General features: G+C 40.3%; 1 protein-coding gene across 8 annotated transcripts in view; it reads left to right on the forward strand.

The window, feature by feature from the left end:
* Dusp22 (dual specificity phosphatase 22) overlaps positions 1-24,473 on the forward strand; it is a 64,129-nt gene extending 39,656 nt beyond the window's left edge. For 5 of the 8 annotated variants that reach the window (XM_048800478.1, XM_015506126.2, XM_015506130.2 and 2 more), the window contains 4 exons: positions 6,713-6,762; positions 17,712-17,786; positions 20,889-21,060; positions 21,828-23,124. In XM_048800478.1, coding sequence (XP_048656435.1) covers positions 6,713-6,762; positions 17,712-17,786; positions 20,889-21,060; positions 21,828-22,010 — 480 coding nt within the window. In that variant the 3' untranslated portion in view covers positions 22,011-23,124. Of the gene's footprint in view, positions 1-6,712; positions 6,763-17,711; positions 17,787-20,888; positions 21,061-21,827; positions 23,125-23,389; positions 23,528-23,925 lie in introns of those variants that run through there. The other 3 variants (XM_015506129.2, XM_048800476.1, XM_048800475.1) reach the window with 2 other exon arrangements.
* Positions 24,474-25,161: the final 688 nt, after the last annotated feature.

Genomic DNA, 25,161 nt, shown 5'->3' on the forward strand with positions numbered 1-25,161 from the left:
TTTGCTGTGGTAATAATAATAAAAGAGGAGGCCAGAATCTCACCTCCTTTATGTTACCTATTTATTTTTTTATGCTGTCTTCTGTGTCTTAGTCCATAGGCATACATATGTGCTCTTTGAATGTAATCTTCTAGAGATATGATTTGGACTTCTACTCTTCACTTTTAATGTTTCTACAAATGTTATAGGCTATATGTTAATTCTTAAATTTTGAGGAGAAACAGTAATCAAAATGCAAGGGCCAGGTACTGTGTTTGACTCCCATACACATATGTGAAGTGGCAGTCCTCATAAGCCTTCTCTGGAATAGAGACACACTCAAAGAAAAGCCTGTGAGAAGCCTGTGTAAAGGAGACTGAGATGATCCAACATACAACATATAGCATACAAGAGCAATTTCAAGTCAGCAGTTGCCATCTCTTGGATCTGTAACTTTCAAGAGTCCAGGCTAAGTTTTTTTTAGCGTTTACTTACCAGTAGGTTTAGATAAAAGTGCAGAAGTAGTCAGATTTACAGACAGAAAGGAGAGAGTAATTGTAAGGACTGTGAATAGGAAGAATGGGGAATTAGTTGAATGAGTACAGAGTTCCAGTTTTGAAAGATGAGACAGTTTGGAGTTAGATAGTGATGATGTTTGTACAACCACATGGATGTACTTAATTCCATGACAATGATCAAAATGGTAACTGGGCTCAACCATACATGCCTATAGTCCCAGCTACTTGGAAGGCTGAGGCAGGAGGATTACTTGAGTCCGGGTAGGATTACTTGAGTCCAGGAGGATTACTTGAGTCTAGTCTGGGTAGCATTGTGTGACTACATCTAAAAAAATAATAATTAAAAAAATAATCAATATGTTAAGTTATGTGTGTTCTGCCACAATTAAAAAAAAAAGTTTTATAAGTGGTTGTCTCCAATGGAAGAACCCTTTCTTTTTGTGTTTTTGTAACAGTGTATAAGCTGTGGTCTACCTTCTGATCAGATGAAGATAGTCCGAATTTAAATTTTGCTTTCAATTTTTCTCTTTGGGAGCCAGCTTCTTAGGAATTTGGTAAAATTAGAACTTGATAGGTTCTCTTGCTTGTTCCACTCACCTCATTCATGGGTGTTTGTAAATCAGTAGTAGCAGAGTTTGTGTGTATGTGTGGGTGTATACACATGTGTACAGGTATATGTGTGCAAACTACAAAGGCCAGCTCAACACTTCCTAAATGGACTTATTTGTCAAAGAAAAGATGATCTCTGTTGGAGGAACCACTTTGGGTTTGCCTATGCTGTGTCTGGTACTGATTGGGCTAAGATGAGAAACCAAGGGTTTTAATCATGATATTTTTGTTAGCAACTAAAATAACTTTTCCACTGCATGAATGTCCTGGTTCTGGCCCCTTTGGGAACTTACTCTCCTACTTATATTTTAAATTTGCTTCTGTAGGGATACAGTTGTAGTCTTTTTTTAAAAAAAAAAAAATAGACACATAACAAGTACAGATACTTATGGAGTACAGTGTGACATTTCATGACATATATACAATATATCAGATGAGGATAACCATCTCTGACATTTGTTCTTAATGTTGGTAACACCAAGAGTTAAAATGTACTCTACTAGATGTTTTGAAATATATAATATCACCAACCATCCTTATCCTACTGTGTTGTAGAGCATTAAAGTGATTCCTCCTATCCAACTGTACCCCTGTACCCCTTATCATCCTTTCTCCATTACCCCTTCCCCCACATCTTTCCCAGGATCTGGGAACTATTATTCTACTCTTTGTTTCCATGTGTAAGATCATGCAGGCCTTTTCTTGCCCCTGACTTACTTCACTCAATTTATTGTCTGCCAGTTCCATCCACATTGCTACAAATGATGAGACAAAGATTGACTCCATAGCTGGCTTTAATTAGCCTTCCTGGGGGAGGGCTGGATTTTCTTTTTGAAAGTAGAATATCAACTGAATTCTTCAAAAAACTCTTACGATGTTTCATAAAGAGAGAAACAGTGAATTTTAGAAATTGTACTTGAAACAAGCGAGAGTTTGATCTCTTTTCTAGTATTGCAATCAGAATCTCAGCCCTGCTTTTCAAGTTTGTTCCTGTGTATCGTTTTAAGTGTAGTCTTTAGTTTCAGACCCAAAGAAAGGACCAGAACTTTACTTTTGGTGGTTACTATAATCATTGAAACAGAAAACTGAAAAATATTAAAGGCTTAAAGAACATGGACTTGGACAGCTTTGATCTTTGGTTCACATAGAGCTTCTAGAATACTTTCTGAACTTCTTCTCAGCCCAGTGATGTCTATTGTGTCTTTGAAACCCTAAACACAAAAATGTCGTCAGAAAGCTTTCCTTGGCAAATAGCTCCTACCCCTTTTACTTCTTTTCAGTGCTTTCCTAATTTTTATACTGTGTGTTTTCATACTGATTGATGTGATGTTTTGATATAATGAATATTCAGTACAAAATGAGGTTACCTTGAAGTAGGTATCGACTTTTTTAAATTCTTCCCCCTTTTTCTCCCTCTGGTGCCCACCTCATCAGTATTGCCGGAGTTCTCTGGAAATGTTAAGCCACTCAAAAGGCCATGTAGTCCAAAGAAATTATCTGCCGCTCTTTCTTTGTCTACCATAGGAATCATGAGAGTCTTAGAGCATTAACAGGGCTCTTTCTATTAACCGAACTTGTTTTTTGTATTTAGTGCAATACTAAACAGGCCTTGTGCATTGAAAAGCCATAAAGACATCTGATAGTTCCATAAAAATTTAATGTTAGTTGACTTTTACCAGTTCACTTTTTTGAAACCTCATGAAAAGTGTTGAGTTTTTATTTATTTACAATTTTAATTTCAAGGGAAAAGATAACCAATTTCATTTTTATGTTTTTTAAAAATATTTAGAGGTAATGTAAGGAAGTGAATATGTGCAGCAAATGCTATGCCCCTGGAAACATTGCTATTTTTATTCCAATGTTTTCAGATTGTTCTAAAGTTTGCATACATTTTTTTAATCCATGAGTTTGCTGTAATTTTTGTAATTTAACTAAACACATCCTACCCCTATTCATTGTCTTTCTACAAATTTCACCACCAGGGAGCAGTCCTTTGTATAAGTCATATTAGAAAAAAATAGCTGTTCCACATCACATGAAAACTTTTGTGCAACTGCACTCATTAGTACCAGGGTAATTTTAAATGAGTCCAGCTTTTTTATGGTCCTGGGGTCCGTGTGCTGCTTTCTGAATTAGTAACTAACAGTCATTAATTGTGCACATGTGCAGGCATCTGATGCCTTTTTTAGGTAGAGTTCTGTAGTCTGTGGCCTTCAAGAGATGTTGCTTTGTTAATGACTAAGCCAAGATAAATAGATGTTCTTGGGCAGCAAGCAGCTGAACCTTTTTGACAGTTTGACTCCTTCTGTGGCTGAATTTGCATACTTATTGTAGATCACAGTGAAGTGGTTCACATCCCCCGTTGGAGTACACAGGAGGTGGGCTAGTGTCACTGGTGTGTGTATAGAAAACATGCTTTTGGCCAAGCACAGTATTGCAAACCTATAATCCCAGCATCTTGGGAGACTGAGGCAGGAGGCTCACAAATTCAAGGCTAGCCTCAGCAACTTAGCAAGACCCTGTCTCAAAATTAAAAACATAAATAAAAACGGTTGGGGATGTGGTGCTATGGTTAAGCTCCCTGGGTTCAACCCCCAGTACCAAAAAAGAAAAGAAAAGAAAACATGCCCTTTACTTGCCTAGTGTGTCCCCAAACCCAGCTTTTCCATTTCTGTGATCCAGGGATTAAGGAATGGGTATTTGACAGTATTTTCTTCCCTAGAACTATTCACATAGTGTGATCCTTGTGGGAATTGATTTTCACCTTGGTCTCAGGACTCAGCAGACCTTTAGTGAACACCTATGTGTCAGGCATCATTCTAGGGAAGTTTATTATTGTTCTTATTATTCTGTCTTTGAGAAAACTCAATCTTTAGTTTTATGTTCTCCATCCTGCCTTAACAGCAGCGGGTCCCCAAACTTTGTTCCAAAGTTGCACAGATAGGAAGCTGTAACTGTCACTTGCTCTTCTCAGCTGTGCAGGTGAGGGGCCCAACACAGCCAAAAGTTGCCTCCTCATCCTCTGTGCCTCCCGAGGGATAATACCTTTTGTCATCTTCCTATGATTGGCAGATACTCCTGCCCCCTGACAGGGCTCTCCTGCTTTGTGGGGCCAATGTCTTGTCCTTTGGTATACCAGGCAGCAACTAAGGGAATGTGCCTAAAAGAAGCACAGCGCTTTCTACTCACCCTGCTGTTGGCATTTACAGTAACTGATCTTAATAGGCAAGAGCTATTTAACCTACCTCAGTCCATTTTCTTCTTTCCTTCATTATTTCTTTCCTCCCAATACAAAACTGGACTGATTGTAGATTCTACTTGAATGAGGTGGTTGTTTGTTGACATTTGGGACAGGCAGGCATTTTCATTATTACAGGGCATTCTTTTGGAGCCCTTTCTCTGTTGAAGTTGCTGAGACTGCAGATGGCAGTAGCAGGGGAGGTGGACACTTGAGAATCCTCTTTTCCCTCTGGAAGTATGGTCCGAAAGGAGGTCGGAGGAAGTGTGTGGGAGGAATGAATTTCACAAGCTCCTGGATTGGATCCACCTGCCAACTCTCACTTAAAAAAAAAAAAAAAAAATCAGTGAGTCATTTCAATGGTGGCTGTAGAAAATGATCAGAGTGTATATCTAGACCAATACACTTATTTGGCCTCTATGGAAGTAAGGAGTGAAATGACTTTTTTTTTTCTTTCAGTAGCATTTCCTTTTTAATAGCCTTGCCCCTTCGATCACAGCATAATACAAATCTGGGTTTGGAGGGGCTTTAGAATGTGAGACATTCCCAGCAAAACACAGCCTCCAGAGAGTCCAGGAAAAAATAAGGACAGCGACAGAAGGAGGCTGGGTGTGGAGTGTGACAAACAAAGAGGGGTAATCTACTACTTCCCTTTCCTCTTCTGCCAACTGATCATTAAGTTCGACCTTTGGCAAGCTAAAAGCCCATTTTATCTCAGATAAAATGTTTCCATTTGGATAAGCAGCAGTTACATTCATCTTCTTCAAGAACTCAGGAAGCCTTTACTGAAATATATAATGATTGGCTACATGATTGGTAATGCTTTTATCTTCAAATCATGATTAAATTATTTGATTGTTTCTTCAAAGCTGAAGAAAACATACGTAGAAACTATGGGGGGGGGTAGTTATTTTCTCACCTCTCCTAATTGTGGGAGATAGGAAGCAGGGGGTTGCATCATCTCTCAGGGCAGATCCCAATATGAGCCAGTTTTAGCAGGAAGGGGTTTATTAAGAAATGGTTGAAAGCTTAAGGAATGCTCAGCAGAGCTGAAGAAACAGGCTCTAAACTAAAGTTCCAGAAGGATCCCAGACCTTATCACACAGCAGCCCAATGAGCTCTGCAGCCCACTAGTTCCAAGTCCATCTCCTGTGTGTCAGATCAATGAAAATTGATTGTGTGCCTTGATCCTAAGCATCAGGGGAGATAGGGAATGGAATTCCCCACCCTGTATTGGAAAAGTCATACTGTAAGGAACTAGCAAAGTATGAATCAAATTGTTCCTTCTAAGAGTATTATTAGTAAATACAGCACATAAATTCCTAATGATAGGAGTTAAGAGAGTTCAATGAAAAATTACCAATCTTCTGAGGAACTTGGGGTTGCCTATATCACCATTCTATATATCTGTCCTTTGTGTATTCTCTTTTATTGGTTATTTTTCTAATTTCTGGTTTTTCCCCTTATTTTCTGAGATGCATGACAATATTCTATGAGATTAGGCAATTACAAGAGGAGGGTTTAAAAATGATTCATCTAACTCTTTAGACATATTCTTCTGCAAAAAATACTGAGATTTTTATATTTTATATTTTTATTTGATATTAAAGAGCTCTTGAACTGTCACATCAATAATCCCTCTGACAGAGAGGTGAGACTGGCTTTTGATAAACCTCAAATTTATCATGATTTTTATAGTACAAATTTACATAAACTTTTTTTTATTTTATAGGGTTGAAGTTCATTTGTTTTTTATCTGTTTGTTTGTTTCAAAATAGGCCATTATTTTTAAAGAAAAATGTTAGTTTGGTACCCAAAGTTACTGTTCTGGAAAACAAGCACAATAAAGCAAATTATTTCAAGGATCTAAAACTCCTATTGGCGAAATTGTAGCTGTCATGATACTAAAATTAACATAGAAAGCTATAACATGACACTACACTTTTTAGCCATTGTGCTAAAGTTTTGACTAACAGTGCTTCCTTTTTGGATTTTCGAGATCCTAAATGACATATATAGGAAATGTGGAATATGTGTACTAGTATGTAAGATGATAATTTTGAAACTTGTTGACACTTACTGAAAAGTACTCAGTTTTCACTTTTTTGAAGCCCTTTGAATTTTGTCTAAACCTACAAGCTGTTTGCAAACTAGACCATATTTGTAGGCAAAACCACAGAAAAGAACCAGGAACTTTAATTAGTTTTTCTCCAGTTCCTTGGCAACAAAAGATGAATGAAAAACTTCTCCTTTTTATTTTTTTTTATTTTTTGGCTGAGTAAATAGTTATAGTTTATTCAAATATTTTTATACAGTGACTATAATATTTTCATTTTTATTTATATATATATATTTTATCATTTTACAGGGAGTTAAATACCTGTGCATTCCAGCAGCAGATTCACCATCTCAAAACCTGTAAGTTTTTCACTTTTCTGTATTATCTGGAGATATTGAAAATGAATACTGGGCTATAAAATCAAATAAGTAAAGGACTATGAGAGCCCAACTACACAACTTTGTCCCAGAGAAGAAGTAATAAGCCCGCCTGCAGAGTTCTAGCTGACTGTTTTATGGATGAGATGTCCACAAGAAGGGTCTAATTTTTAAAAAGGATACCTGAAACCAAATCTTCAGTACATTCGTCTTTTCTCTAAAAGCAAACCCCTGGTATTATATGTAATTGTAATGCACCAATAAAAAATAAACTTTCAAAGTTAGGAGTTTTGCCTGGAGCAGAGCTGTCCAATAGAAATCAAATGTGAGCCACTGGATCACAAATGCAAGCCACATGAGTGATTTTAAACTTCCCAGAAACCATATTTTAAAAAGCAAAAAGACATAGGCAACATTAATTCTAATAATATATTTTAATTAACTCTATCTGAAATGTGAGCATTTTAATATGTTCTCAGTACAAAAAGTTTATGAGATATTTTTGTATTATTTTATTGTACTTGGTCTCAAGCCTCTGATATGCTCTTTTACATTAACAGTTCATCTCATCTTGAACTAACTTCATTTCAAGTGCTCAATAGCCACATGGGATAGTAGCCACCATGTGGAATAGCATACATCTAAAGCCCATCCAAGTTGGGTGAATAGATCTTTCCAATTTAGGAAAATCCAGTCCTCTATTTCTTTACAGCTGAGGAAATCTTTGATGTCATTTTGACCCTGTTTGTACCTATAAAGAAAGATTCACAATTGCGACCCTTTCCAGATAACAATAGTCACGTAAGGAGTAGTAATATCAGGCTTCCGCAGGGAAGGGGCAGGGCTCCAGAGACCCACAGCAGTTATGGCTGTAACATTAACCCTTGGCTGCCCAGAACTGACCCCAGAAAAGACTTGGCAGGCAATAGAGTATAGTATCCTGAAGCATGGATGTTTCCCTTGCAGGATGACAGGCTGAGTACAGAAGTTCTTAGCCATGCCAAGCAAGCATGGGTAAGAGAGAACCCAGGCACTGATTCTCAGACTGGCCCAGTGCCAGACATTGGAGGTCAAATGCACAATGAATTACATACTGTTGCATTTTAAGGAAAGTTATAAGCTCTGGTCGTGTTTGGGAGTTTGAGGGGTTCACAACCTTGTTAGAATTCATCCCTCTTAGCTCCTGAGTGCTAATGCATGCATATCCTACATATCAGTAGTATAGAACACGTACTTGTGTTACCTGTCCAAAGTGACTGGCCTTTCTGAAAGTCTTCAGAGGCTGGAACATCATTCCACCTTGAGTTTTCACTATAGAAGAGCAAAAAAATATATAAGAATTTTGTGAGATCTACCTATTTGAAGAAAATACAGGGCTAGAGTCAGACAGGTTGACGTGGGGAAGGGTGAGGTGGCAGGGCAGCAAACAGGTGGCATAGAGTTCAACCAGGAAAGGACTCAGTAGGTAGGAAGTTTCCACACTGACTCTTGATGCTCACAGAAAAGTGAACCTTTAATATTGAAGATAGTGGAGGGGGGATTTTACTAGGAAAACAAAGTAGTAGGCTGAGTCTAGAAGGAGGAGAAGTGTTAAAGAACTTCCCTGGTTACTAGTCGTGTCAAGAAACAGAAGTGGTTGGAAGGGCCTGGTCTGTACGGAAGGAAGTGAGCCACTGCCTTTCTCCGAAGCCCACAGCATTCTTCTGCCCATGTTTTGGTGATTATTTATAGAATGGTTGTTTTACTCTTATCTTGAACCAAGATTTTGCCATAATGCTGAACTTGTCAATAGGTGATAAGAAATTTGATTCTACAGAATCAAATTATAACCTATTCAGGGTCAATCAGTTGTCAGGGCAGATGCCCAACTGTCCGGCTGCCCCAGGATATCAACTTTTTTAGGTGCTGAACGCTATCTTCAAGGTCCCAGACAATGATTGTATTTAAGCATTGAAGGTTCTGCAGTTTAGACAAGTAAGAATAGACCCAGATGTCCAAAGATCTAAAACCAGTTTCATTTATCTCAGGCCAGTCATTTTAACCCATCTACACCTCAATTTCTCCCATTGGAAAAATGCCTTTCTTTAAGATTTGAGATCAGCATATGTATGTAAATATATTCTCCATGAACTCAAGGCACTTTAAAAAATAAGGGTATGTTTCTACTTAAAGTATATTAACATATCTTGAGAGTTACAGAAAAGATTGTTGAAATAACAAGCTTTGGTGCCCAGGAAGCCTATTCATTGCTCAGAAGATATGCTTATATGGAAAGACAAAGGAGACAAGAGGATACAACAGCTTCCTCTTTAAGTTCCAGGGTCTAATGGGTCAGTGCAAATATTTTAACAAAACTAGCTCAAACACAGTCATCCCTGGGCTTTAAGGACTACTCATAAGGTTAAATCAGCACTTTTATAACCCAAATATGTAAAGCAGTCCTGTGAAGCCTGGTGGTTCTCCTCTTAACCCTTTTCCTGTACCTGGATCAAAGTGTGACTGGAATCTACCTACTTCAGCAGGCTCAGGGCAATGTGGGAGCACAATATTTGGAGCTGAAGGGCAGAGAATATGTTCACTTTCTTGTGAAGTCCAACAGTAGTACAACTTCTGTTTTGGCTGCAAAAGGAAGTCAAGACCATAATTCATCAAAGTGGGGAAAGCTGGACAGCCTACAACTGAGAGTCTTGCTTATAGGAACTTGTATGGCTCTTTAGGGAAACTTTTGCTGTTAGTCCACTGGTAACTGCAGAGCTTACGCATAGGGAAGGCTTTGGACACCCTAATATCTATAGTTCTAAATGTTATTACTGTATTGAAGTTATGTGGAGATTGTGAAGTTCAGTTTGGAACTTTGAAGTGTTTATGGTTTTTTCAAAGACAGCCTATCAAATACCTTGATTTTGCTTTACCTATTTTAAGTGTTCCACTGGGAAGCATTGCATTTTTTTTTAATGATGAGAGTCTTAGGTCTGTTTTCTATTGTTATAACAGAATATCTGAGACTGGGTAATTTATACAGAAAAGAGGTTTATTTTGGCTTATGGTTCTGGAGTCTGGAAATCCTAGATTGGGCCACCATCGCTGGTGAAGACTTGTGTTGCTTTCATAACATGGCAGAAGGAGGAAGGACAAGCAAGTATGTTCAGAAAAGAAAAAAGAGGGTCAGACTTTTGTGATACCTAAAACCCATTCCTGTGAAAAAAGCATTAATGCATTCTTGAGGGTGCTGTCCCTATCACCCAAACACCTCCTACCAGGCCCCACCTTCCAACATTGCTATACTAAGTAATTAAGGTTCCAACACATGAATTTGCAGGGGACCCACTCAAATGATAGCAGTGAGAATGTTTTCATGATATAATCAAAGATTAACCTAAAGTTAATGCTTGGCAGAATTTGTGGCTCTCTGTGATCTAATCATTTAGAGTACACTGGATTTATTATTCACCAAGTATTAGGAGGTAATAATGAACCTTCACTTTCTGTATTATTATCCAATGTGGACGGTCAGGAAACAGATATTCTTAATGTTCTGTATAACAAAAACCAGAGAAATTATGTCTGTCACTTGTAAAGCCTGCTCTGGGGAACCTAAACAATTAGAAATAGTAGCTCTTTAGTCTAGCCACCTTGCATTTCTGATGCCTAAGAGTTCCTCTATTCAGTGAAAAAAATAAATTCTGGAAGACCATATTGCATATTGTTTTAAACTTATATATCAATTTAAAATATGATTCCAACTTTATATATAATTTTGTATTCTAAATCTTACCCTACAAATCTCTAAACCAACAGGAATTATGGCTGGTATGCTTAATAAGAGATATGTGACCTTTGAAACTGACTGCTGTCACTTGACAGTCAGTTGCTACAAACTGCCCAAAAAGGTCAGCTTTTTGTCTTGGCCTTAATCCTCAAGAATCTCCCTCTTTGATCTTCCAGGAACTCAAAATGCAGAAACCTGGTTTGAGATAACATTAAAATAAAATTTTAGCTCAGTTCCCCCAACTACCTAGTCTTGCCAAGTCAGGAAATGTAAAAGTTCAAGTTTTCAACATCCTAATAGCCCCCACAGACCCAGTATGGTGTTTTTGTATGATTTTGTTTTAATTAGAGACATCCTCAAGTGGGTGACAAATACACATACTGCATGCTCCCAGAGTGGCAGGTGTTTAGGGGTTAGTGAATTTAAGCTTTTGGAAATATACATTTGCTTTTGCTTTTTCTCTGGGTTTTTATAAGTAAGTCTTCTTACCTTCTCTCATCTACAAAATGCTTAACTCACAGGATTTTTATAGTATTAAGCAAGATGATATAAGCAAAAGTGTTTTTCGTTAAACACTAAGCATTTCCAAAAACTAGATTATACCTTCTATCTACTCAAGTAAAGAGTGTTTATGTAATTTGAGAGTGAATGGTTGAGTGTATATTAACCTGTATTTGCTCATTGTTATTTCAGTATATATTAAACTGGTAATTACAATATAAATAAACATCTCTTTCTTCCTCCTCTGTCAAGTCCAAGGGAGTTTGGTGTTTACCAGGCGATAGAGTCCATAGGTTGCATCATTACAGTAGTCTTTGTAACATTCAGTGGTTTGAGAATTGAGCAGGTCTCTAAATTTCTTGAGGTTTTTGTGGAGAGTAGAAGCATTAGCAATACAGAGAGCTTCTATTTAAAACATCAGGAAACTTCCTTGCCCTTAGTCTACCTCCCTATCTTTTGTCTGTTTTCTTTAGTTTAACTGATACTATGTATACTTCCAACTCCCTTTTTCTTTCATTTACTTTTTTATTTACATTAATTATTAAAGAGTAATTCTGTAAGCTCAGAGCTAGATGAGCCCTTAGGCTACTGGGATCTTGTTTTCAGACAATTCCTGAGAAATTTGCCAGCCCACAAAGTAGCATTCTCCTGGTCAAGGAAAAAATGAGAACTCTGGAAAAGGTATAATAGTCTCTCATATGACCTTATTTATTAACCCAAAGAACACTTAGTCTTAGACAATGTCCTTATTTTTTGGTGTTGAATTATTCCTATTTGAAATGATACAGTAATTGGTAGGGAGTTGTTTAGGAATATATTTATTTTGTTTGTCAAGTTTACTTTTAAAATGATCTAATCTGGCAAAATAAAAATATATGTCGTATACATCCCCCAAAATACGTGTGTGTGTGTGTGTGTGTGTGTGTACACTTTCCCCCCTTTGGTACTGGGAATTGAACCCATGGACTCACTCATGCTAGATACATGCCCTATGCCTGAGCTATTTTTCACCTTTTTTTTTATGTTGACATTATATGAGATATAAAAGTCATGGAATCATTGATATAGATGTGGGTTACTTCTCTGTGTTTAATGCTGTGGATTGATAGAGCAGCCCCACTATATCTGTATGGTAAGGAATCTTCTCCTGCTGCTTCTGGGATAAGGGGAATTTGAGGGCTTCACCTGCAGAGTTTCAGCTGGAAGGTGGGCCAAGGTAGTTCCGGGGAGCCTGGAATAATTTTACCCCAGGAGGAAGCAGCTCTGATCTGTGACCCACCTTCCAGAATCTGAGCCCAGATAAACAGCTTACCCATTTGCTTCCTCTTTTTTCTTTTTTAACATTCCACTCTAAGAAAAAAAAATATACACACACACACACACACATACATACATGCACGCGTGTGCCTTTCCTGGAATTTTATCTGTTGCTTTCATTTGTATACTTTCCTCTACATATATACACACACACATTCATATTCAGTTGAAGACACACATTCATATTCAGTTGAAGAGAAGGGGGAGCAGCCTGCATTCCTGTAGTCTTCACTATCAATATAGCCTAGTCTGGTACCACTGGTTCTGTGGTAAACTAGCTGTCATTCAAGGTCTCAACCAGATCCCTGGGCTCCCACTCCAGCAAGCAAAGTTCTCGTGAGTAGGACCTGACTGTTTCCTGTCCTACAATGGGGATCATAGCCTCCAAATCTCATGCTCTTGGAGCAAGAAGTAATTGTTGGCTTTGAAAATGAGAATCCTCTGATGTGGTTTATGAGAGCCATCCACTGTCCTTCTTGAACTCTTAGAAGGTCAGAAAGGCCCATTTGGTCACTGACTTTGTTGTCTGATGCAAAGAGACAGGGGTGAGTGCCACTGGTCATTGAGCTGGAAGGGGGACAGTTGGCTGCTGCTGGGCTGTTTGCTGAGTCCACATAGAGGCCACCTGTCTGTGGACACACTCCTGCCACTCACTAAGGTGTCCTCCCAGGTCTGTCAGCAGAAGCAGGGCATGATGACCCCAAGGTGCTGTTGGTAAGTGTAACACACCTGTAAGTCATGCTTCCTTCTGGATGTTCTTAGCTTATTTTCTGCATACAGAGCTTATAACATGTCTTTGTATGGAAGCAAAGGTTAACTGCAATCAAATAAAGAACAAGAATAGGGAACTTGCCTTCATTGAAATAGCCCGCGGTGGCATGGTGCCTCAGATTTGTGCTTCTGCTTCAAATCGGAGTTGAGCAATAGAAGAACCCAGGCCGTGGGTATTTCCCACTGTGGAGGGTGTCTAATGACCTGAGCTTGGGCTTATGTCATTGGCTTCCCTGGAAATAAACCCCCCCACACCCACCGCACACTGTCAGCAACACACAGTTTTATACCAGTGAGCTTGCCTGCCTCCTGGCTTTTCCTGGAAAAGGCATTTCTAGCAATGTCTACCAAACTTGGCCTCATGCTTAGTTATGTGCATGAGTCAAGTTTCACAGTGGGGCTCTGAGCAGTCCCCCTCACAGGTTTTGTTCATACCCTGGACTGAGACTGTGAGCAGCCCTTTCCCCCAACAGAGTGGTGGATGGGAGCCATATACCATGGTTGTCTTGTATTTAACCCTTGTTATGGGCAGACCAGAAGGAGAAAAGAACCAGCAGGGAGCCAGGAGTGGGGAACATCTCCCCTCTGCTTCCTAGGTTTCTTTGCTCACCTGCTCTGGACTCAGGGTGGGTTTGGATATTCCCCATCTGAGCACAGCCTTCTCTTATTTTAAAGGTGGAGGATCAACACCATAATCTGTAGGAAGCCTGATTTCATCATACCTGTGGTTTGCAATGTACAGGGGTAAAAACAAGTTGCTCCTACTTTGAGCCTTCAGTAAAGAGATTTAGTTATTCTCTTTGTAAGATCTTGATGAGCCCCAACCAGCCATGTTTCCAAGACTCCAAGTCCTGCTCCGGATCAGAGAAGGTCTCTGCTAACTTCTGTCTTCACAGTGTATTCTGAAGGGCTCTGTGGTTTACTCATTCATCCAGGTAGTTGTCATCATTTCTAGATTTGCTTTTGCTATTTTGGCTGCCAGTGCTCACAGACCCAATGCTCCCCAAACAGGAAAACACCCCACAAGAATAAGCAAGATCGGAGGCTACAGCTGTGTGAGGAGCTCTTGGGGGTCACAGTGTGGACAACCTGGTGAACAAAGGAGCATGCCTTCTCTGGCCACCCCCTGTAGTCAACCAGTCTCTGTGTCTAATAGAAGAAAAAGTAGGTCCTAATCTTCATCATGTGGTATTAGGCCCTAACTTCCTTAATAAGACTCCTATAGCATAAGAATTAAAACCAAGAATCAATAAATGGGATGGATTCAAACTAAAAACTTTTTTCTCGGCAAAAGAAAAAAATCTGTGAGGTGAACAGAGAGCCTACATCTTGGGAGCAAATCTCTACCCGTCACACATCAGATAGAGCACTAGGGTATATAAAGAACTCAAAAAGCTAAGCACCAAAAAAAAAAAAAAATAACCTAATCAATAAATGGGCCAGGGAACTGAACAGACACTTCTCAGAAGAGGATATACAATCAATCAAAAAATATATGAAAAAGTGTTCATCATCTCCAGCAATTAGAGAAATGCAAATCAAAACTACTCCAAGATATCATCTCACTCCAGTCAGAATGGCAGCTATTATGAAGACAAACAACAAGAAGTGTTGGCGAGCATGTGGGGAAAATGGTACACTCCTACATTGCTGGTGGGACTGCAAATTGGTGCAACTATTATGGAAAGCAGTATGGAGATTCCTTGAAAATCTGGGAATGGAACCACCATTTGACCCAGCTATCCCATTCCTCAGTCTATACCCAAAGGACTTAAAATCAGCATTCTACAGGGACACAGCCACATCAATGTTTATAGCAGCACAATTCACAATAGCTAAACTGTGGAACCAACCTAGATGCCCTTCAGTATAAGAATGGATAAAAAAAAAAGTGGCATATATACACAATGGAATATTACTTAGCAATAAAAGAGAATAAAAACATGGCATTTGCAGGTAAATGGATGATGTTAGAGAAGATAATGCTAAGTGAAGTTAGCCAGTCCCAAAAAAACAAATGCCGAATGTTTCTCTGATATAAGGAGGCTGACTCATAGTGCGGTAGGGAGGGAGAATGTGGGAGGAATAGATGAACTCTAGATAGGGCAGAGGGGTGGGAGGGAAAGAGAGGGGGCAGGATATTAGCAAGGATGGTGGAATGTGATAGACATCATTATCCAAAGTACATGTATGAAGACACGAATTGGTGTCAACATACTTTATATACAACCAGAGATATGAAAAATTGTGCTGTATACGTGTAATAAGAATTGTAATGCATTCGACTGTCATTTATTTTTTTTAAATAAATAAAATAAAATAAAAAAGAGAGAGCCCTGGAATCTGAATAACCTGGGAGCTACTTCTAGACTACACAAGTTGTCCCAGAGTTTTATAAATTGTTGAATTAGTTGCTGTTATCAGGGAGACTGTATTTGGCCATAAGTAGAAAACTGTGTTCTCAGGGATAGAGGCAATTGTTAGGAAGCCTGCTAGTGGTACTCCCAGGCCTGAGCAGCAGACCCTGGATGTCCTCTAGGAGTCTGGCCTTTCCATCCTGCTGTCCTTTCACTCTGGGGAGTTGTCACTGTGGTCACAGGTGGCGATGCAACCTTGAACATGGTTCTTGCCGTTCCCTGGCAAGAAACTAGAGGCAAAGATAGATCATTTTCCTTTCATCAGGAAGGGAACACTTTTCCTGAAATCACCATGTACACACAGCCTTCCCTTTCCTTCTCCATTGCCGTAGATAGAGGAAACTAGGCCATTCCCCAGGCCTGAGCTCTTTGCTGTCCCACACAAAACCAGGGCAACTGGCCATGTCTTGCCACATATCCAGTACTTCCAGATCAGAATGCTTCACTGTCACCTCTGAGTGGCTGGTTTTGCTTGAGAAATAGGAAGCTCTATCAGCACCAAACCTTCCCTCCCTCTTGCAGCCCACAGTGGGAAGCCCAGCATCCCATTTCACCCCTCTTTGCACTCAGTTTTGCTGCCTGGCTCTTCTGAGGTCTCTCAGTACTAAAACTTCAGATTTCAAGATTAGAGCAAGAATGCTTTCTTGCCTGCTGTGTACAAAGCCAGTGTTTGGAAAAATGTTGCAATTCTGAGTCACTTTATAAATTTATGTTCTGGGAGCATTTGTCTTTAGGACAGTTATGGAAAGCTGATCTTGCAGTGTCATGCTATTTAGACCCTCAGGTAAGAGTCTGGAATCTTTGGGTTAGCCTACTTGAACTTTCCACTTGTAGCAACACTTTGGTTGTGGACAGAACATAGGTGCCTGGGTTCCTTATGTATGTATGTATGCAGGTTTAAAATGTCTTCTACCTCTCATCCATCCCAATCTCAGTGAGCACCTCCAGTGAGGCTTTCGGGTTTCTTCTGTAGTTAGTAGCTGAGAGTTATTACACCACACCTGAGCTTCCCGTTCTGATTCATTGCACTTGCCCTCTCATTCTGCAGTCAGAAACAACATCTTATTTGTCACTGAATGTCTTGAAGCTTAACAGCATCCCAGGCAGATAGTCAGTACTCAGTGTTTAAATGGAAATGTATTTAGTTCATGGGTAGCTTTTGGTGTTTTACTGCTGTAGAAGCCAGTCAAAGATAGAATGTACTTTAAAAGCAGGTACTTGGTCCACTGGAGTACCTGCAGTTAGTCCACAGCTCAGTCCAGAATGCTGTACATGTAGTATAGGGCACACACACCAGTTGGGAACTCATCAAAGTGGGTCCCCATATTTGTATCTCAAACAACCCAGCATTTGAACTTGACCTCTGAAAAGCTGCTCAGAAAGGAGCGGCCCATGCCTGTGAGCAAGGACATATAAATAGGCACTTCCTCAACAGTTAGGAGCTGAATAAGTGACTAGTGAAAGGGGTGGCCCAAAAATCTGAGGGTCAGAAGAAGGAAGGATTGTGGCATTAATAATCATTTAGAATTTCAGAATAGGTTGATACACATGGCCTGGTCCACCCCGTGAGGGGTCATGCCTAATCTCTGAGTTGCATTCCCCAAGCTACATGGAATGGCAGAGCAGAAATTAGAGGTGAAATTTCCATTTCCCCATGGCTGTCCAGTGACATACAGATAGAACCTACCAAAATCTGGAGAGTCCATTGTGGGAGGATGCTTTTAGGCTTCTCAGGTTGTCACAAGTAAACTAGCTTCTAGGACAGGGAACACATAGCCTGGACGCCTTCCTTATCTAGTTCACTTGACTATACAGCATTCACAGCCAGCATGAAGGTCCCTGGTTGAGCTGTTGATTCAGATTGAACATAGCAGGCTGAGCAGAACTACCAGTAAATGACAACTTTGTGTTTCATGGATGTTCTGTAGAGAAATTCTAAAAATTCCACACCATGGGCAGCCTTCCCCAGACCTCAGCATGCCTGTGACCCATTCTAAGGCTAAGGCAGCCCTGGTCCCAGATAGTTGACCAGGTTTTGAAGGTGTAGGACTCTTGGGCTCTTTCAGAAAGGTGTTAGGTGGATTTTTCTTTTCATTATATGTTGAGTAAAGTCTATGTCACTTCTCTGTCTCTTTTTCTTTTTATCCTGTGCCTAGGACAAGACATTTCAAAGAAAGTATTAAATTCATTCATGAATGCAGACTCCAGGGTGAGGGCTGTCTGGTGCACTGGTACGTATGTTTCTTTCTGAAAAATACCTTACTTAGTATTTTCTGCTTAGCTTGATGTCTCATGAGTGTCTTTCTCTGTGTGATTATTTCATCTCCTAATGTTTTTTCCTAAACCCAGAGTCTCAAACATAATTCCACCTCTCCCAGATATGCATTAGTCATTGCCTGTTTTTGTTCCAACAAAACCCTACCTGGTTTTGCTTTTCTTTTTGTTGTTTTCCATTTTACTCACTGTGAGGATTTCTATAGGGACTGTGAGGGTTACTAGTCAACAGACACTGTTTTTTGCTAGCCTGTGTCTTAACATTTCATCAGAACGGCCTCCTGGAAACAGTGTCCCATGGACACCAAGAGACAACTACCAATTCTGTAGATTCATCCATGAAACCTCAGTGACCTTTTCAAAGCACTGTTTCTTCCTAGAGAATTTTGATTGCAAATGTAGGTGTTTAGTAATGTATTACTGTAACACCAATATGACCATTTCCTCTCCATTTACAGCCTGGGGCTTTTATGAGTGTTTGGCTTACTACTTTTCTTTGAAACAATCTAAATAGACTCAGAATTAGTTTATTGACAACTATCTACCTACACTCTTCTATATTTTATAGAGATGGTGGAGGGAGAGAGAGAGAGAGAGAGAGAGAGAGAGAGAGAAACAGTGTTGATGCACCCTATCCATGGATTCTGAATTCATGATTCAACCCACCATGAATCAAAATCATTCAGGAAAAGAAAATGTTGCCTCTATATGAAACATGTACAGACTTTTTTTTCTTGTCATTATTCCTTAAGAAATACCACTATTGACATAGCCTTTATGTTGTATTTCTATATTATAATCCAGAGAAGATGTAAAGTATGTAGGAGGATATGTGTGGGTTCTATGCAAATACTATGCCATTTTGTTTAAGGGACTTGAGCATTTTGGTATCTGGGTTGTGTCCTGGAAACAGTGTCCCATGGACACCAAGAGACAACTATGCACACATATACATACTGTGAAAAGAAAGTTACTCTACATACTCAACCCAGAGAATGCATATAAAACTCTTGGTCTCATGCCTGGCAAATATTGTGTCTGGCACATGGTAAGTTCTCAGGGGAATGTCATTTGTGTTACCAGTAGTAATCATGGTAATAGCTAATTTGTCTGGGGAACGAGTAGTCAACATTCTGGATCCAGGGCTCTGTTGTCTATGAAGGTGCAGGCTGGACCTGCCCCCTTTCCCTTTGAATAAGGTGTGGCATTAATTATCTTAAAGCACAACAATCTTTTTTGACTTCCCCCAAAACAGCCACCCTTGCAGTGCAAAACTCTTTGAAAATGTGAAGCCAATTCCTGGGAGTGTTGCTGCTAAGGTTGGTGGCAGCCCTGTCAGGACAGAGAGAACGCATGCATGATAGCCAGAGAAGCCACTTAGGACAACTGCAATGTGTTCTGAAGGCTAGTCAGGGCATGAGCTATTTCAGTGACTTCAAGAGTGGTGTTCTGCCAATTTATACAACTTTGAAATAGTGTGATTTTTCATTTCACTTTTTAAAAGAGTAGGAAATGTGACACATACAAATGGTTGTTTTTTATATTCAGTTACATTTGACTTTAAAGCACCTACGAGTGCATTTGGGGGTAAAATAAAGGGGAGTTCTGAAATTCCAACCCCTAGGCTTTTCCATTCTCCTGGTGAATTCAGGTCTTCAGGGTTATAGCCTTGCTATGAGGGTTTATTTTTGTAAAACTCCCTTAGTGTTTTTTATATAAAGTCCTTATATAAAGAACTACTACTTAGGAGTAAGGTAGTGGTGGTATTATTATTAATTATTTTATTATTATTTAAATATGTGTTGGCCAGATAGTCTAGAAATTCTTATTTCACACCACCATATACATCTAATTATAAGGCTTTTCTAAAAATGAGACATTTGCTAGACTTCCCAATCTTAAACCGTTGCTGGAACACTCTAAGTCTGTCAAAGCACAACTTTTCTATGGTTGCCTTAATTTGCATATGTATTTTAAATTGGTCTCTATGTTAGTCAACTTTGTGCCACTGTGACCAGAATACTAGACAAGAACAACTGAGAGGAGGAAAAGTTTATTTTAGCTCACAGTTTAAGAGGATTCAGTCCACGGTTGGCCAGCTTCCCGGCAGAAGTATCATGGCAGAAGGGCCCAACAGAGGAAAGTTGCTCTGCTTATGTCAACCTAGAAACAGAGAGAGGGAGAGAATGGGGTCCCGGAGAAAATAAACCCCTCCAGGCATGCCCTCAGTAACCTGCTTCTTCCAACTAAGTCCTACCTCTCAGTAGTCCATCCAACTACCAGTGGATTAATCTATCATGTGAATTAATTCACTGATGAGGTCAGAGCCCACATGATCCAATCAGTGCCTGTGAACCTTGCTACACTACGGACCATGTTTTTAATATGAGCTTTTGGAAGACATCCCAGATCCAAACCATAATAGTTTCCTTACTTAGCCTGCTGGAGTTGACCGTTAGTGCCTGACCCCAGGCCCCAAAGCACTTGCAGTGTGCCTGCTCTAGTATTCTGCTCAATTATGTCAAAAAAACACAAAAGTAAGATTTGCTAAGGGCTTCTGGATTTCATGGGTTCTAAAAATCAGTTTTATTCCTCATGTCGCTAAGAAAACCAAACCAGACTTTTAAAAAACATGACACATTCTAAACTAATGCAGTTTATAAATGGACTTGTTCCACAGGTCCAGGAAGCCTCAAGTCCCCTTGGTATGTTTGAGTTATTTTATTTGACCAAAAAAATAGGAAGTGTCTGAGAAGAGGTTCAGGAGCAATTGAACATCATAAGGTAGAAGTGTCTGTAGCTCTATCCTATAGAAAATCAATGAAGCATGAGGCCAAAATGTTTAAAGGATGCCTGAGATCTAGTGGCACAGAGTAGGGGAAAACTGTTATGTTTCCAAAGGATTTCCTGGTAACATACTTTCATGCTGTCCATGTGTAATCCAAAGCAGGAAGACTCCCTAAAATGAGATGCTCTGAATCCCCAGCCCCAAATGGGTTGGGTGACAGACACATGGTTCCAAAACTGCCCTTGCACTCATGACCCTCTCCATTCTGCAGCTTGGCTGGGGTCTCCAGGAGTGTGACGCTGGTGATTGCTTATATCATGACCGTCACGGACTTTGGCTGGGAGGATGCCCTGCACACCGTGCGTGCAGGGAGATCCTGTGCCAACCCCAATCTGGGCTTCCAGAGGCAGCTCCAGGAGTTTGAGAAACATGAAGTCCACCAGGTAAGCAATGCTCATTTGCACGAGGCTTTTCAGACGCAGGCAACTGCTCTGGGACAATTCCTTCAGTCCCAGAATCAAGAAGGTTGGAACTGGAGAGGCCCACAGAGGATATTGGGTTCAAGGGTGCTCACCTTTATCCCCACAGAAGTTGTCACCAATCCATTGTGCCCCAGCTACAGCCATAGGGGTCTTGTATCCCTTGTCATTTTCCTTACACCTGGTACTCCTAATATTAGCATGTTCCTCTTCCTTTCAGTGAAGTATCATTTTCTTCATTTGCCTTGCTTGCTTGCTTTTCTTTTTTGCTTTTAATTCATTTAGCCTTTAAGTTTTTAAAGATGTATTTATCCAGGAGAGGGTAATAGGGAATATTGTTCACCACTAATCATGTAAACTCAGATTTTAGGTTCTTTATAAAATTACTGAATTGTAAAAATTCTCCATGTTTTTCTTCTGGATTCAGCAATTTAATCTTGGCTGCCAGTATTAAACAGATAGCATGAGGACACTTGTTTCTTGTAAGGAACCCTCAGCAACAGACAGTTAACTGTTCCATCCAAGTCTGTCAAGTAGATGCATTGGTTTGACTTATTTTTATGTCCTCAGGCCAAAACCTTGAAGGAACAATTATTTCTGTTAGCTGTGATTACCCAGTGCCCTTTGATTTCCCTGTTTACGTGTGCTATCATCTTGACCATTAAGTAACAGGTGAAAGTCACGGTGAATGCAGGTGTGTGACATTTCAAATTTATTTCCAATTTCTACAGTATCGGCAGTGGCTGAAGGAAGAATATGGGGAGAATCCTTTGCGGGATGCAGAAGAAGCCAAAAACATTCTGGGTAAATATAAAGAGCAAGGGCGTGTGGAGTCCCAGCCTGGCACCAGGCGGTGGAGCAGCTTTTCAGCCCTGCCTCCCCTGGCCTACAATAACTATACCACAGAAACCTAACACAGAGGGATCTGGTGCCTTCCTTCCTGCTGCTTGTCTTCTGGGTTGCCTGCAGGCTCCCTGTGGTGTGCTGGTGTGCTGGCTACTTCCTCCAAGGACTGCAAAGTGAATGACCACTGCAAAGTGGACAGCTCAGGGCTCTTTCCCCAGTGACCCCACCCAGTCCCAGACCCTTTTACTTCACCCACCTTCCCCCCTGACCTTGGATCATGGCCTCACCTGAGCTTGCTGTACCTGGGATGCTACTGGGCTCACACACACACACACACAACGTGTGCACATGTGAGCGAGTGCATATGTACAGCACTTAAAAACATGTGAGAGTGTATGCCTGTGAGCGTGTAGAAGGGTATGCATTGTGTGAGGGTGTGTGCATGTGACTGTGTCTGCGTGGGTGGGCTATGAATGTTTGTATTGCTGGGAGTCATAAAATTCATGCTGCCAGGATTGGCATGGCCACCTTTCCCTTTGGCTCCAGATGGAAGGCATTTGAATTTGACTTCTGAAAAGCTTCTCAGCAAGCAGCATGGAAGGTATTCTATGCCTGGGAGCAGAGGTTGGGAACTCAGGGCATGAGCAGCTGAAAGCAATAGCCTCTCCCAGAACCTGGGATGGTATAGTGGGGAAAGATGGGGCCCAGACCCCTCCTGAGGGAAGGTGGCTCCAGGGACCCTGGAAGGTGTTGGGGGGTGGAGGGCACACTCAGTATTGCCTCAAGCTTAGTATAAGTGCACCAGGCCCTGTACTCCTTGCTGCCTCAAGTCAAGGCCACCCATCATGTGTCTGGGTTCTAAGTGATGTTTGTTCCATGTAAGACTGACCTTGATTGAATTCCATGATGAGCAGGAGTACATCAGCCAAACTTGGCATACACTGTTGGGCCCTTCCTGTCTCCTCCTGTCCAGCTTCATGCACTCCCAGCCTTGCTGTTCTCACTTTGCAGGGCCTTTCTCGAGGTTTGCATGTACCTACAGGAAATGGAAAGGAAGAATATTTGTTAGACACTGTAGATGTTTGCATTTCAAAATGCCTGATCATTTATTAAGTTCCTTGGTGTATGCTGTGGATTTGATCTTTGATCTCAGCTACCTCATTAAATAATGTTTGAAAAGTTTTTGTGTGTGTTTGTGTTAATCCAGTCAATTCTGCCTCATAATTCAAAATGTTCAGTTATGATTGCTTTCGAAGCCAAAGGGGAAGACATCAATATCATTGAGCTGCTTAAATTTTTTACTTGGGTTCCCATAATGCTTTCTGATGGGCAAAGTTCCACATTCAGGCTGTGAGAGCACCCACAGTTTGCAGCCAGGCAACAGGCGTCCTGGAATGCTGTGCCCAACTCAGTGGTCAATCCTTTATGCCAACTTAAATTTCTTAAGCACGCAGAGCCACAGGAAAAAATATATTCAACCTCTCCCTAAAAAGATGTTGCAACCTGGGTTCTCCGAATTCCACCACAAAAAGAGCTCCTGAATAAGAAGAGCAATTTTCCTGTTCATGTAGAGGGTATGTCAAAGGTGAGCTCTTTGGGGACCAAGGAAAACAAAATCTCTGACCATACACATGTACAGGCCCCAGATGTGCAACAAAAAATGGGAAATGTGGCCCTAGAATCATTTCTTCAACTAAAACAATTTGCCTGTAAAGTATATTTTTGTAAACCAAAAGAAATGTAAATATGCTAACAGAAAAAGCATTTAAGAGGGCTAAGGATGTAACTCAGTGGTATAGCAGTTGCCTAGCATGTATGAAACACTGGGTTTGATCCCCAGCACCTCAATGAAAGGACAGAAAAATATTAAGGATATTAGAGTGAATGGTTAAATATGTGTAAACATTTATGAATGATTACATAAATTCCTGTAGGTTTTGAATTGTTTTTATATTTGTTGCCAGTAATGTTCTTTCTCCACAGCCACTCCAGGAATTCTGAAGTATTGGGCCTTTCTCAGAAGATTGTAATGTACCTGAAGTTTCTGAAATATTGCAAAGTTTAGGCTGGTGCTGCCAAAAAGAAAAGCAACACAGAGTTTATTTTTAAGTGTCCAACAGTGGTTTTGTAAACTTGTTTGTTTTCATCTTAAACTGCATACATGTGTAATGTTGTAATATGTTGAGAACTGTGAGATTATTTAGCAAAAGAAAATATTTTTACCAAAACTCCACTGCTGTGTCTGTTTTTTTAACCTGACTTTTGATGCCCATACAGCTATCTCAAGAGCCCTCTTGCACTGTTTTGGTTACTGTTTAGGAATTGTAAATTGTTTCTCATGAACAACTACTCAAGGAGGAAGCCAGTACCGGGGGATTGTGCAGTGTAAACTCTTTCCTCATGTTCTTAAATTCCCCAGCTTGGGAAATGTCTCTTGATGTATGTTTTATCCCATGGTTTGTGTTCTCCACAGTGGAATTTACCAAAACCTACACATTTTTGTTAATAAAGGGCAACTTAACCAAGTTCAACATCATGTGCAAGGCATTCTTCCTTTGTTGGAGCTTGAAGATCACATGGGTTTCTATGAAGGCTAACAAAGCAAGATTGAACCTGCTACAGGCTCAGTTCAGAGGCTGTTTTCCTCCAGTAGATAGTACAATAGAGACTAGGAAAGGCAAATCAATGTCTCCATAACAGAAAAATTGATCCTTGGACAGGGGGAGTAGCTCAGTTGGAAACCACTTACCTAACCAGTGCTCAAGGCCCTGGATTCAGTCCCCAGCACTGAAAATGCGTGCACACACACACAACAGACACAACGAAAATTTGATCCTCAATGCAGGGTTAAAGAAGTTGAAGTTATGCTTTGCCTGAGCAGAGTGAAAACCCTGGAATTACTGCATGTAACATAGGAATACACAAGCCCAACTATTTCATGAACATTGCCACACATTACTCACTATTCTAATTTGATGCTCAGCTTTTAACTTGAAAGAATACAAACTGACTTGAACCAGTCACGGTAAATGGAGATAATAGTGGCCAAGCAGACAAATGGACTTGAGAGGAGGGAGGTGGAGGGGGGACAGTCAAGTACTCATGGTGACTGTAGAGCCATGAAGGCTTAGTGGCCTGTTTACTCTCTGGGATCAGAGTGCCAATGCAGTTGTTCTTTTGTATCAGCATCTTCTAGTGCTGCATGATGGTATATGTGCC

The sequence above is a fragment of the Marmota marmota genome, unplaced genomic scaffold (assembly GCF_001458135.2).
Source record: "Marmota marmota marmota unplaced genomic scaffold, marMar, whole genome shotgun sequence".
Lineage (NCBI taxonomy): Eukaryota > Metazoa > Chordata > Mammalia > Rodentia > Sciuridae > Marmota > Marmota marmota.